General features: G+C 41.6%; 1 protein-coding gene and 1 long non-coding RNA gene across 8 annotated transcripts; one reads left to right on the top strand and one right to left on the bottom strand.

The window, feature by feature from the left end:
* The first annotated feature begins 2,418 nt into the window (after positions 1–2,418).
* LOC112561134 lies at positions 2,419–12,037 on the top strand. Of its 7 annotated transcripts, XM_025233415.1 has the most exons (7): positions 2,419–2,505; positions 2,634–2,815; positions 3,449–3,555; positions 5,661–5,745; positions 8,628–9,934; positions 10,375–10,681; positions 11,020–12,037. In XM_025233415.1, the coding sequence occupies exons 5-7, from the start codon at positions 8,664–8,666 to the stop codon at positions 11,239–11,241; spliced, it is 1,800 nt and encodes a 599-aa protein (XP_025089200.1). In that variant the 5' UTR covers positions 2,419–2,505; positions 2,634–2,815; positions 3,449–3,555; positions 5,661–5,745; positions 8,628–8,663; the 3' UTR covers positions 11,242–12,037. The 7 variants fall into 7 exon arrangements, with proteins under 7 accessions (XP_025089200.1, XP_025089195.1, XP_025089202.1 ...); XM_025233410.1 differs by lacking the exon at positions 5,661–5,745; XM_025233417.1 differs by lacking the exons at positions 3,449–3,555; positions 5,661–5,745.
* Positions 3,566–7,996, bottom strand: LOC112561141. The gene is made up of 3 exons (XR_003098655.1): positions 6,355–7,996; positions 5,546–5,713; positions 3,566–5,164 (listed from the first exon to the last, which is right to left on the bottom strand). It is a non-coding gene; the product is annotated as an uncharacterized LOC112561141 (long non-coding RNA).
* Positions 12,038–14,546: the final 2,509 nt, after the last annotated feature.

The raw sequence follows: 14,546 nt of genomic DNA, 5'->3' as shown, positions 1-14,546 counted from the left end.
CCTCGCCTGCATCAGAGTCCCTACATGGCTAATTGTTATCTATTTTTATTTTTGTTTGTTTAATCTTTTGAGGACAGATATTGTAGACTGCAACGCGTCATCTAGGAGTTTCCAGATGTCCAGAGGCTGAAAATCTGTGTGCTTATGTGATTGAGGAATAGTTTTCCTTTCCATGAAAATTCTTTTGATGTTGATTTGTTGAAGGAAAGGATATAGTAGGACAATGAGACTAGGATGCGATGTAGTGGGATGCTTTTACGATGATTCGTGCGTGGGATATGATGTGATATTGATGTCTAATAGACGAGCCATTCATCATAACAAGTTTCATGCGGGTGTTTCGCGTTTATCTCCACGAGCTTTCTTTCAACTCAGCTGCTAGGTGACCATGAGTTGATATCGATGTTGGTTTTGCCGCTGTGTCGATAACATTTGTGTGATACTGATAGTGCACGTCTCGAGAACTTTGCACATTATTCTAAGGCCGCCCCGCCACGAATGAAATGTTTAATAGCAGAATGGTGACGTCGAAGGGGAGATAAATCACGCACTTCCGGTAGCTAAGTACCCCACGATCATCCCCCATACTTCGAACGACGACGGCAAGTAAGAGATCGATGACTTGGATGTCTACGCGCCTAAGTGGTGTGAGCCTAGATAGCGACCCTCGCTACTTCTAGTGGTGGTTATAGATCATCAATAAGATCAGATAACAAGTCCATCAGGTTGGGTCTTGCACAGCTAAGGGAGAGTAGCGGTGACTGTGACGCTGTCATAGCAACAAACCTTATTTATGAGATACTCGAGCTTCAGATTGAAGACAGAAGAAGGAAGAGTTAGCAAGAGGTGACACAGCAGTGGTTGGGAATGAAACATGACAGAATAGGGGACTAATAGGTTAATTGCAGGTGACAAAGTATAGCACTGTCACAGGAGGAGGACGATATGATGTTATTCAGTTTAGTTATGTCCTGTAGTATGATTGGTGGATAATTGGAAAATGGATAAGGAAACGATAGTAATAGTTTAGCAAATGAATTAAGCGGTTCACCGATATTTCCCAGAGATTTTCTTGCTGAGCAAGGAGGGAAGTTACATTTCAAAACGATCTCTTTCTATGATTTCTATTCCTTTATCTGACCATTACAGAGAACTATGCTGAGCTTACATTAATCACTGCACAGCGCCCAGCCTATAAAATCTATGTATTTAAACACACGTAAAATGGAAAATCCCTTTCCTTTTGGGGTCAAATTGTAATGTAAACAATATTGCGGTAGACTGGATGTGCAGTGAGGTCCCGGAAGGTAGCGTTGACTGGCTTACCTGAATGGAGACAAAAATAAGTTTGAGGACAACACACACACACACAATTTAAAAGTCTATCACAGCGCAAAACCTAATTTCAATGGCTGACCTGAGCTTTGCACGACACAGTATTTAAAAAAAATTTAGACAGCCCATCCTTTCCGAGATACAAGCTTAAAAAAATACCAACCACAGAAAGACGGATTTCCCTCTATTAGCTCTAATTAACGGCTGGCCCCAGCTCTCCCATTGGCTGCAGCCTTTACTACGTTAGGGTATCGGTGGACAATGGTTACGTCAGAGTGTCTGACTTTTTTCTGTAGATGGTAGTGTTGACAAACTTTTATCTGGAGAAGGTAGATGTGCTGTTTACTCAAACTGAGCGAAATGCGATCTTGCCAGATTCCAGCTCTGTTATTTGGCAAACGTTCTGGAGCCAGATGCATGTTTTGAAAACTAAATGCTGTTCTGAAGAAACAAATATATAATTTTTGTAAACATAGCTCCTAAGTTATTTAGATGAGATGAGCGAGTGTTATAGCAAGGTTTTAGAAGCCAATTTCTCATTTAACATTAAAATTGCTCAGAACTATTCTAAACTGGCTAAAACAGTTTTAACTACGATCACAAATAGCTTTGGGAAAGAACTAGAGACTCATATAATGGAACAAATGATCCTATGAGGAAATTAAAGGACAAATTCTTTCAACGACTGGCAGTTCGATAAATCGATTACCGAAAGCGTGGTGCTCAAGATTTCGATTTTAAAAAATTGTAGTTGGATACACTTTGAGTGGTCTTGATTGACAGTCTTGTATTAAATATTACAAAATATATTTTAACGCATTATGTTCTTATATGCATTACCGTGGTATTTCTGCATAATAATATTTACCATCTAGGGTAATACTTATCTCTAACACTGCTTTTATACTAAATTATCTAAGGCCTAAAAATGTTTAAAATTAGATGTTGTGCAGCTGACTCCTACACTGTCTTTTTTGGACCTTTGAATCAGAAGCTCATACACATTTTTTTTCCTTCAGTGTCATGACGAAGAGAATTAGTTTCGATGAGCTGTCCTACCAGGAAGAGTCACAATGGAGAAGCATTATGTAGATGTTGCTTGCTTTTCAGTATTGACTGCACTATTTCAACTTGGGCATGGAGCACACTTCTGGTGTCACTGACATACAAGTATGTGTCACATGCAGAGAGCACTGTTGTCGTATAACTGACATAAGTTTGTTATATATATAAATAGGAAAGGAGTCTAATTAGTCGCAATTAGCAAGTGTTTGATTTGGAGCATGCTAATTTTGCAGGGTACTAGCCAGGCGTGCACGTGACTGCGTGGAAGAAAGCCAAATCCTCCACCTTACCCGGGTATGTGCACCACCCACTGTTCCCGATGACCAGCCTTCTTTGCGACTGCGGAGAACTTAAGAATCGTCTTTGTCTTGGCAGAAGAGTGTGAAGGTGCATCAGTATTGGAAAACCTGCCTAGGTAATATTATATAAACAGTGGAGAATGATTTGTTTGAGAGTAATTAACTTTCCGATCGAAGAGGGAGAATGACTTGCAAACATTTTTTACTTAAAGAACAATCCTTTTAAATTGGTTTATGTGATTTTGATTGTGTTTTAAGATGGAAGGATGATGTTAGTGAAGTTTTACTCACAGTTTGTACTCAGCTTAGACGCCAGTTAAACTAAATGGGCTTTACAGCAGTAACATGAGACAGGGCAACAGTTTGTTTTTGTAACCAACAACCTTATCTGACATATTTTAAAAAAATTAACAAAATGGATCTGGAAATGGGTCCCGCAAACGGACCATTGTGCAGAAAGATTACCCGTTTGTGATATTATTGTAACACCAAGGGGTTGTTGTCTGGATAATGAGAAGCAGTTGAATGTACCCGTAGCTGTACAATCATCTTTGCAGTTTCTTGCCGTCAGCAATGCCGTTTGTTGTCAACTGGAGGATGAGAAGCACTCGAGTGAATTATCTGTAGTGGCTCTATCTGCATCAGCAAGCCAGTAGCATTTAATTGTACAACCCTACTGGTGTACATTTCCGTCCGCTAGGTTTGGCCATCTAGTTCAGCTTCAATACTCTTCCTCTTCACCCGTTTAGTTGTTGCAGGACAGCTGAAATTGTGTATCTACTCCATCTTGGGACTTCCTTGTGTCCCTTTAAGTGGAAAATACGAAAACTATGTGGAGTATATAGGGAGCGAGGACGTATGTATATTTGCAAATCTGATGTTATCTACCTTTGTCTACTTTGTCATTTGTGTAGATAACTATAATATTTTGATATATTTATAGAGTAGTGTGTTTTTTAATGATAATATTAAGTCATAATAATCACAATCATAATAATCATGAATGGCACAGTTACTAAAGCGTTTATGATAATTGTATGTCATGGATCTGAATCTCGGCTGACCTCTCTCTGGCTAACCGTTGCTGTCTTTTCCATTCACCCCGGGGTTTGTTTGTTTGTTTGTTTGTTTTCCGCTTGTTGTGTACTTTGCATGCGTGTTTGTAGATGAAGGTGCGTTTGATGTTCATCTTTAAAAAAAAATGAACTCGTGAGCCTGTATGTGGGTAAAGCGCTTTGAACCCGGCTTTGGTTCTGGGGGTAGGTGGTATATAAATTGCTGTGTCCATTGTCTTCATTTGATGTCACCGGTTGCTACGGGTGAGAGGCTCCCTTGTGTACAACACGATGTTCTGCCGGCTGTCCTGTCTCACAACCGATCCCTAATAGCGGGCTATCAAGCTCACTTTTTAACTGCAATAAGTTAAGAAAAAAAAGTAGCAGGGAGCAGGAAGAACACTTTATCACTTTAATACGACCAGAGGGTTCGGTTTTTTATGAGGCCTGTGATGATTGCATCCTGTTACAATCGATGAATATTATCGAGGTGTAACTTCGAGGCAGATAATATTTTGAATGCACTGGGATACTGGACAAAAAACTAACCTGTAACAAACAGTGTGTACATGTAATGTTTGCATGCGATGTTTGTGGAAAAGGTTGTGTTTTGTTGTTGTTGTTGTTGTTGTTGTTGTTGTTGTTGTTGTTGTTGTTGTTATTTTTTTGTAATTTTTTTTATTTTATTTTTTTTCATGTTAGTGTGCCACACAGAATGTAGCTCCAACATTTCAGTTCAGTTCAGTTTTGTATATTGTCTGTTTACTGTAAGTGTATGTTTGTTGTGGGCACATCGTCTCAGTACTGTTACGTTTAATAATGTTAATTATTATTATTTATTTCTTCATCTCTTTTACATCTGCCCAGACGTCGTTTTATTTCAATTTCAGTAAAACAGAATGACAGACCTAGATGTGCTTTCTTGAACATGTAAATTGTAAACACACACACACACACACACACAAAAGATAACACTGTCTAAACATTCAAGGAGGATATTCAATAAGCATAAATCTCCCCGTGGGGAATTCAGAACTGTGATAATTAAACTTCCCTACTTCAGTAATCAACGCCTCAAGTAATTCAACAAGTGCTGCAAGTAACACAGATTTTTTCCTCTCTATGAGTTATAGAGTTTGTTGGAAAACAGCTACTACACACTGTTATCTTTCACACCCACTGGTTATCTAGGGATTTCGTGAAATTACAGCGAAGGGGTCATGGGTCAAGAGAATCTCTTTGGTGTCTTCCGTTGTGGAATCATAGCGAAGCCATCAAGTCCCGTACTATAGAAGTTAACTTTATGAAAAGAATGTTTTATCCACTCTGACAAAACGGTTATAACGTAACTGAGGAGCAGGGTCGCCGCCACCCAGCACGATCCCCGGGGTAGACGACTTCTTTTGGCCCCTGGTGAGAAGAAGAAAAGGAAACGAAGAGGAAAAATCCACTAACCAAGGCCGGGCCCCCTTCACAACAACTCCCCCTGCAACCCTCGAGTCAGACCTGCTCAGGACACATAATTATAGACGTGTACCCGGGTTAAGTCAGGCCACGGAGATATGTATATATAAACTGTTTTCTGTCTCCTTTCGCGAACTCGGCGAACCATTTAACAGTTTAGTATCTGGAACCGCGATAAAATTCTTAAAGTCAACAATATACTTACAATAAATTTACTACTTAGTTAATTTTTAATTCTTTCTTTTTTTCACCAAAACTCTCGACATCGACTTCAGACGACTAAATAAACTGAAAACGCAACAGACCATACACCTTGAACTTCAGTACCTCCATCAACATTTCCTCTACTCTTCTTCTTGGTGTTGATATCTAATCCGGAAGCGAATTTGTGCTTTAGCCTCGTTCTAGAAGTTCACACAAGGGAATGTTTATCTTCAAGCAGACCAGAGATTTATGTCCGTTATGAGGCGAGTGCAGAGCAGAGACCAGAAGACTCTGTTAAAAGCACGAACATTCTTTAAATGAAGGTAAATATTATACAAGTTTTCATCAACTTCGGATACAATATACCGTTTATATACAATATAAACACAAAGACAATAATAATAAGAATGGTCTCTTTAACCGACCTTTCTTTGGCACCTGCCTCTTTACTGCGCATAGTAGGGGAAGATGGCAGGTTAATGAAACTTGTGCTTATATTTTAGCAGATGGATTGCTTTGTTATTTCTATTATCTCTTTCTATTTCTATTATGTGTATACAGCTGAAATTGATATTGAATTATATGTATGTACGTGTTGTTCGTACATGTATTGTAGAATTAAAAAATAATAATGGTCTCAAAACAGATCACCTTTTCATCCACGACCACACCTCCAACCCCTCAATATAATTAGAAATAACGCGATCACAACAGCTGTCTAGCAAAGGGACATCACTAGTGGCTGCTCACTATTGTGAAAAATGTAGGATTATCTCCCTTTACGACGCTAATATGTATATCAATTATGTATCAGGGGTGGGGTTCCTTTTTCCTCCAAGGGACAGTTGAACATGTATAACATCATTCTCAGGCCATACAAAATGATCAACTGGAAAATAAGCATTGTATATTTGGTCAAGCCGTAGTTTTACCTGTGTGTTTTGTTGACACCTGTGCGACCTATAGACGGCCATCCTGCCTGACTGTCCTATGAGTCACCGCACACGGCGCCGGCAGCTGACGAGAAGCATCCGCGTCTGTCCCGTCACGTGCTCCTATCTGTCCTACCCATCCCGTAATGGACGTTCCTTGCTTGTCTCTTAAAATGTATATTATTATTATTCATATAATGTAAATTTGTAGCTATGAAAAAAAGATCCTTTAGAAAGAATTTTGGATCCCACCTGCAGCTGCCATGGATGCTATAGAACGGTCGTTTGCCACCCCCTAGATTTGATAAAACAGAAAACTTTATTAAAAGTAACTAAGAAAAAAAAAAACAGACCTCAGAAAAGTCGAAAGGAGTTTTCACAAACTTAACCATCATTTTTCTTGCTATTGCTTTCACTGAAATTTGAGTTTCTATCTATGCTTGAAATCAAGAAGCAGTGAATTTTAAACCTTTCTATGCAAGGCGTAAGAGTAAGTGCTAGTGTAAGTAGAATGTGGGAAAGACTTGGTCTGTAGAATGTTCGGCTGTTATAGTATAAAACATGTGAGTTTGAAGTGTTAGGGGAGACACATTGGTGAAGGTAGAGAGGACAGACATGCGCAGTGACAGTCACTGTGTAGATTCTGGGTGAATCATCCCTGCTGTATGTTATATCTATAGTCGATCTTCCCTGCCTGGGGGCGACTGTACGTGTGGTTTTTAGCCAACTTGTGACTGCCATGTGAAGCGACTAGATTTAAAATTCTTTCTAAAGGACCTTCTTTCATAGCTATAAATTTATATTACGTGAATAATACGTGAGAACTTGGTGTATGATGTCCTGTCCCGACAACACCACTACCACCATCAACGACAGTTCGGTGACGACCCTTGTGATGATGGTGTCAACTTGTGTCGGCCATTCTTCTCGCTGAAAAAGAATAAAAAACCCAAAAAACCAAACCAAAATCAACAGTTTCAACAGCCGGCGTAGGTGATTGGCTTCATTTTTGCCTCTCTTTATTATCGCAGTCCTTGGTCACTTCGATTTCGGGCACACACGTGTTACTTTTGTAGCTTATTTGTAAAGCTAGTTATTAATGCCCCGGAGGTGTAGTTACCAGCGTACAAGAGCAAATCGTCAAAGGAAAGCCTGACGGGGAGTGGAGACAGAAAATGTAAAAAGGTCGATTGGATGCACTCTGTGATCACAAGGTTAGTACCCAGATGCAACCCCAGTAAGACCTGATATAAGGGGCCAGCCACGCAACCACACGCGCGAGCGCACACACACACACACAAGTAAGCGCTACGATAAAAAAGACTCGAGGTCTTAATCCACATGAAACATGAGAGCGAGTCTCACGTGCACGTCTTACAGCGGAGCAGCTTTTTGAGGGACTTTCTTAACCGGACACTTTGTCAAATACGTGGCTACATGTGGCAAGTAGTTTACATGGCCATCATCTAAATTGTTACAATCGTCTATGTTTGATAATGTGTGCTACTTGCTACATTTCCCGTTAAACGTCTGTTTGTATGAAATGCTTGTCATGTCTCTCTAGAATGTACTGATTGTCTCATACATTGGTGTCTGTTTACTTGTGGTATCACGTCTCTGTCCTGTGTTGCTTTCGCACGCGCAAAATACGGTCAAAAGCCTAAATACTTAATAAAATCAGTGATTTTTATACGTCATCTACGGGATTATCAAAAAAATTTAATTGTGTACACGTGTATCTTGCCTTCACTTTTTTTGCCTATTTTAACAAAATTGTATCTTGTATTGACCATACGTGAATGTTGTTACCCATCACTGAGGATAAATTTGTCTTGTCGCTCATTACGTGTGGATGAGAGATCACTATATGTGTTGACTGTTAGCTTGGCCTGGAAATGAATTGCGTACAGACCGAGACCTGTACACGTCCCACCAAGAAGGGGGGGTTGGGGGTAATTGTCGTTGAACGTTCGACTACGTTTCACAAAGTTGTGCGTGGAGATAAACCAAATATTTCTGAGCAAAAGTTTTAGAACTTTGGTCAATATGCTAAGTCCGTTAAAGCGCATTGTCCAAATTTTGAAAACGATGACATTTTGGTGCACTGGAGGTTAGACATCTCGGTACTTTGCGAACGTAAGCAGAAATCAATGAAAAAAAAAAAGATTACTTTAGGCATTTAGCAGAGATGACTTTTTAATCAAGAATCAGATATGCCGCATAATATTTAACAAATCCGACATTTGACGATATGTGTGGCTTTCTGTGGGCAGAGACATTGACAAGGGTTCGATCCAAAGGGAACAACAATGGTTGGCTTGCCTCCAAACATCCGAAGACTATTGTTCAAAGTGACGCTGTTCGGGGTTATTTTGCTTTCAGTTGCGCAATTTCTCTTTATCCAGAAAATTTCCCGGTCGAGTCTTTCCGTGCAGAACTGTGAGGAAAGCTTAAGAGAAATCACTAGATTAAAAAGCGAAAGTGAGATATTTCATCGGACTAAAAATAAAGTCGAAGTCCCTTTTCCTCAGAAGCCCCCTACAGCCGAAAATCTCCACCCCCCTCAGAAGCCACTACAGACATCCCCGCAGGATCAAAAGGTGCCACCTATGCCTCTATACCGGGACCTGTTTGTCCAAGACACCTGGCCAGGTGTGGATCTAAGCTTCGATCTGTCGCTGGGAGGCCTGCCTCGGACAGTGTATTATCTGTGGTGCGGTGAGAAGCAGTTCCTCTTTCGACACTACCTTGTTCTCCTCTCATCCATCAGGATTCTTCGAGCCTCAAAGATAATCTTTCTGCACGACCATCTGCCGCAGAGCGACGGCAACCTCTACAACACCTGGTTTGACGAGTTCAAATACTTCGTCCCCAATTTCCAGCTGCTTCAAGTCTCTGGTACTTGTGGGAGAAAAGACGCGCTGAAGGCTGTGTTGGAGCTCTTGCCGACAGAAGGAGGAATTGTTCTGGGCGAAAATGCCCTTATTCCTCGTCTGCCGACAGGAATAGAACACATGCCGTTATGGTTGGCCTTGTCTGGCGAGGACGTCAGTCGTGGAGTGCTGATCGCGCAGCGTGGCTTCAACAACACAAAGTCACATGACTATCTCCGTGACGTCAAGACAGTCAAAGCCTCTTGTCTCACAGCGGAGCAGTACACGGCGCCTGTTGACGACATTCATTGCATCATAGTCGACAGTGACGTACATCCCCGTGACGTGTGGCAAGGGCAGACGCCGTTTGCGGAGCTGGCTCGCTGGCTGTATTACGGCAGGCGCTCCCCGATACTTGCACTTCCTGACCCCAGCCGACCCATCCCGCGTATCGCGCACTACGTGTGGCTGAAGGCTGACCCCTCAGCCGCTGACCGTGACCTTCCCTTCTCCAAGTTCCTGAGCATGATCAGCGCCCTCTACGTCGGGGGCTTTCAACACGTGTATGTCCATGGCAACGTGGAACCTGAAGGCGAATGGTGGCGACAGCTACGCTCGGAGAATGTCACCTTCGTCAGAATCGAGAGGCCGCGTTCTATGTTCCAGATGGACTTTCCTAATCTCCAGGCCAACAGCGACTTTCTCAGGTATTATGAAATGTCTGTTGTTGTGTCAGTGGCGTAAAAAGCAGATGGCAAGGGGAGGCAGCGCCCCCTCAAGAACGATACTGACGAGCCAGAATGTGAAAGTCGTTCTCTGTCAGCATGGAGTTTGTCCCCACCCCGACATAGACATCGTCCTACACAACTGTTGTGTGTGTATGTGTGTTGAGGATGAGGTTTGTCTCTGTTCTCATATGCCTGGCTCACTCTGATCCTTGACACCTCTCCGTCCTTCTTGTCTGTCAGCCTTCTTGCTGCGCTTATTCAGTTTTATTGCCTGTTTATCTTTTTTTGCCAATAACATGTTTTTATTTCCTCCCTCTGTCTCATATAACCTGCCGACCATTATCACCTCTGACTACCACATCATCTCTTCATCAAACGGCTCTTATCACATTCTTTAGTCTTCCTTTTCGTGCGGGCAGATCCATCTTGCTCTTGAATTACGGCGGAGCCTACATGGACACCGACGCCGTGTGGACGAGTCGGGTGCCGGACTGGTTGCTACACTACCCGGTCGTGGCGTCTTTTGACTGGCCAATAAGTGGCCCCTGGCCTAACACCTTTAACCTGGGCGTCTTGCTGGCCCGACCACAGGCCCCCTGGTTACGTCATTGGTTGACCACGTTTCGTCACTACCGGTTGTCAGATTCTGGCTTCACGGCCACACTCTTGCCTTACCGGGTGTACGAACACTACCCTGATGAACTTTACGTCTACAATCGATTACAGGTGAGATCTGATAATTAGAACCACAAACATTACCCTAAACTGAAGGAAGTTAGTTACATGTAATGTGTATTGTAATATCTTTACGTTGTCAATGCTAGATGCATTTCGAGAGCTGGGACCACGTGTGAATTAGACGCATGTGTAGACGAAAGGTACGTCAGAAGGTGTATCAACTTTCACGCTGATGTTTGTAATCCTGTATGTCGGAAACGGAAGGTCATTATTGCATATTATGGGAACTAACATTTGGCACATAGTCATAGACATAGTCATAAGAAAAGAAAATTGTACTCAGTCATTTTTTAGAGCTTTGACTAGTGGATTCAAACTGTTCATAGGTGATATGCTTCTATGACATATGCCATCCGACGTGGGAGAAGGACTTCCAGCGAGGCTTATACGACAAGCAACCGACGCTGCCGTTTAACGTCACAGATGTACACGCCATGCACGTCACCCAGCCGAAGCCCGCTGCGTCATGGCAGACGCCGAAGACATTAAAGATGGCGGCCGACTATTTTTGCGGAGGTCGGCCGCCATGTTCTCAAGCAGAGCGGTAGGATGCACCTGTTATCATGACAGACCTCTGAAAGGACATCTTTTGGTGAAGTAGGGTAGGACATCTATCCAACCCGTGGGAGAACACGTTTAGTACCATGACAACATGCATTGCATGTTCACGGGATAGCTCCGGCCATATGCATCACATAGGACGTGTGTTTATGGCAGCCATGAAAACAGACTTACATTTTCTACGTCTAACCTTTAGCGACAGGGCATGAATTAGAACGCTGTTCTTGGATTGCTTATGTTTACAACTGTGCACAGGTTGGGTAATTGGTAGCACTTGATGGTAAAATAAATGAAAAAGTATTCCGTGCAACGTGTAATGACTTCTGACGAGATTTGAAAGACAATGAACTGACAAATCTGTTCATCGTCACAGATGTACATTCCTAGCACGTGACCCTGTATAAGACCTCGTGTCATTTGACGCGTCGAAAGAACTAAAAAGATGTGATCAACTTTTTTTGGTCAAGATCGGCCCTGAAAGAAGAATGTATGTTTACCATGACAATCACTTTCTTTCGACGTAGCGGGACGTATTCTGTTTTTGAACTCCTTCTGTCAATGTGTACATCAATGTCAATAATCTGAGCAAGACTTGGTAATGGGAGGTTTGGACACGCTTATGGAATGCTATGTTTTACTAATTTAATTTTAAAATTTTGTTTTTTAATAAAAATGACAAGATTAAGGACTGTCCATTAAGTTTGTATCCTGTTTACTCTGAGTGTATGTTTACTATGTCATAGGCACATTTTTTTCAGTATGGATACATTAACTGATATTTTTTAAAAGCTTCATTTACTCATCATTTTTACATCTGTCCAGGCATTTGAAAGTAACTGTTGAATGTATGCTGTCCCTTGCATAGACAATTGCTAAAGTTTACTTGTGTGACAATGACATGTCTCACACAAACCACTCTTGAACTTTTAGCTGTCAAGAAGTGTGATTCTTTGGAGGCATTTTTTGTTACTTTCAAAGATCTTTGTTCTACAAATTGTTAGTGCGCAGACACTTCGTCATCAAGCTACTGAAGATTCATATTAAGTTATGTCTGGTTTCCCCTTTTTTAGTTCCCGTATGGGAACTTACAAAGTCTTAATGAAAATAAACAGCATAGGACTAGTACGACGTTTGACATCCACCCTTCCCACTCTAATAGGATCCCCGCACCCCTGTTCAGTCAGGACCCGCAATAAAAGACCCCATAAGGTAGGCGCCCCTGACTTATGGCGTGCCCCGATGAGGATCTACTACCTCCTGACCAGAGCAAACGACGATCGCACCAACTCCCCCGTTCGTCCCCCTCTTGCCCCATACCTCGACCACCCCCGCAGCAAGCAACACGCGACACTGTTATATAGCAAGATTCCTATCAGACTTTTAAATGTTTGTCAATCAAGGCAATAGAGTTTGGATTAGGAGTGTTTTTGTTTGTTTGTTTGTTTGTTTGGTTTTTGTTTTGGTTTTTTGTTTTTTTTTTTTTTTTTTTTTTTTTTTTTTGTTGAGCTACTTTTTTCTAATCATTTTTGCAATTTAGTTCACAGTTCTCCCTATTCTACAAATGTTAGCTTGTAAGCAGCAGGCCAAGTTAAAAATTAAGATAAAGTTGAGTCATTTTTGTACACAATACGAATTGCATAAACTGCGCCATTTTTGAAAGTGTTGGCATGACAGAAAAAAGAAAAACTATAGAGTAATAATAAGAAGAATGGTCTCTTTAACCGGTCTTTCTTTGGCACCTGACTCTTTATTGCGCATAGTAGGGGAAGATGGCAGATTAATGAAACTTTCGCTTATATTTTAGCAGATGGATTGCTTTGCTATTTCTGTTATCTCTTTCCATTTCTATTATATATATATACACAGTTGAAATTGATATTGAATTATATGTGTATATATTTGTACGTGTTGTATGTAAGTTAATTGTAGAATTTTAAAAAATGGCCTCAAAACAGATCACGCGATCATGCAAAAAGGCATGCAATAACCGACCTACCTATCCACACCCCTCCCTATAAATAGAAATAACGCGATCACACCTGCTGTCTAGCAAAGGGACATCACTAGTGGATGCTCACTATTGTGAAAAATGTAGGATTATCTCCCTTTACGATGCTGATATGTATATCAATTATGTATCAGGGGTGGGGTTCCTTTTTCCTCCAAGGGACAGTTGAACATGAGTAGCATCATTCGCGGGCCATACAAAATGATCAACTGGAAAATTTGCATTGTTTATTTGGTCAAGCCGTAGTTTTACCAGTGTGTTACCAGTGTTGAGAGAGTAGCATCCCTTAGCCTGGCAGGTTTTGAGGGAGGCGGTTCTCCGCAATTTTTGCATTTTTAATAGTTTGCTGTGTTTTTGGTGCCCATTGGTTAGCCCGGTGCTTTTTTTTTTTTTTCGTTTAGTCGTTGCTGTGCAAGACTATTTGTCTTTGGTTTCTTCTGCGATTTCGGATTTTCCGTCGATTTCTGGTCTTCTCTGCATAACGGTTTTTTTCTGAAGATCTTGAAGATCACACAAGTCAGTCCTTTGCTTTCAAAATTTTCATGCAGTTTTCCTCTGCTTTGTGATTTCATCATTGCTCTATTCTGCGTTGCTACTGTATGACGACACTATGGCTTTCCGAGCTGTAGATCTGAACTCAGGGCCGTTGAGATCCAGTACGGGCCCAGGGCAGACGACTTGCTAAACTGTTGATTGTACACCAGCCAGTCAGCCTTACCATCGACATCACCTCCCCACCATTGTGCAGATAACAAGACCCTGTTTTCCTGTTCTGTGAACACTGAGGACAGGCTGTTGCCACACGATATTTCCGATACAAGAGCTTTTCTCGGAGTTTGCTTCTATGGCGGACACTAATCGTCCTTTGCGCAGTTGCTACTAACACTGGTAGCTGAGAGTCTCAGCCGTTCCACGAGAAAGAAGTGCAAACTATTTGTAGTTTTGTGGTTATTTGTGGTTAATATGGGCGATCACTGTAGATCTCACGGCGACGACTCCAGATAACAAGGATCGATGACATCGGAAAAATTTTGAGAATATACTGAGAACATCTTCAGACTATGAAGGAATATTATCATATTATACAATGACAAAGGGGATCGTCGCTTCACTTTCTTTACTACAACTCAAGTTCGCTGTGACAGTGAGTGAAGCACGCGAGATATCGACATCCAGCCTGTAGATCAGTCAGTTCGCAGAATGCAACACAAAGACACTTACATCATGTGGCTTGTAGATGTTGATCACAATCCTTCTCCTGATTTGTGGACCTGTGTTTGTGAG

This window comes from Pomacea canaliculata, linkage group LG4 (genome assembly GCF_003073045.1).
Source record: "Pomacea canaliculata isolate SZHN2017 linkage group LG4, ASM307304v1, whole genome shotgun sequence".
Classification (NCBI taxonomy): domain Eukaryota; kingdom Metazoa; phylum Mollusca; class Gastropoda; order Architaenioglossa; family Ampullariidae; genus Pomacea; species Pomacea canaliculata.
Note: the sequence above shows the minus strand (reverse complement) of the source record. Positions and strands in the feature narration are given on the sequence as shown.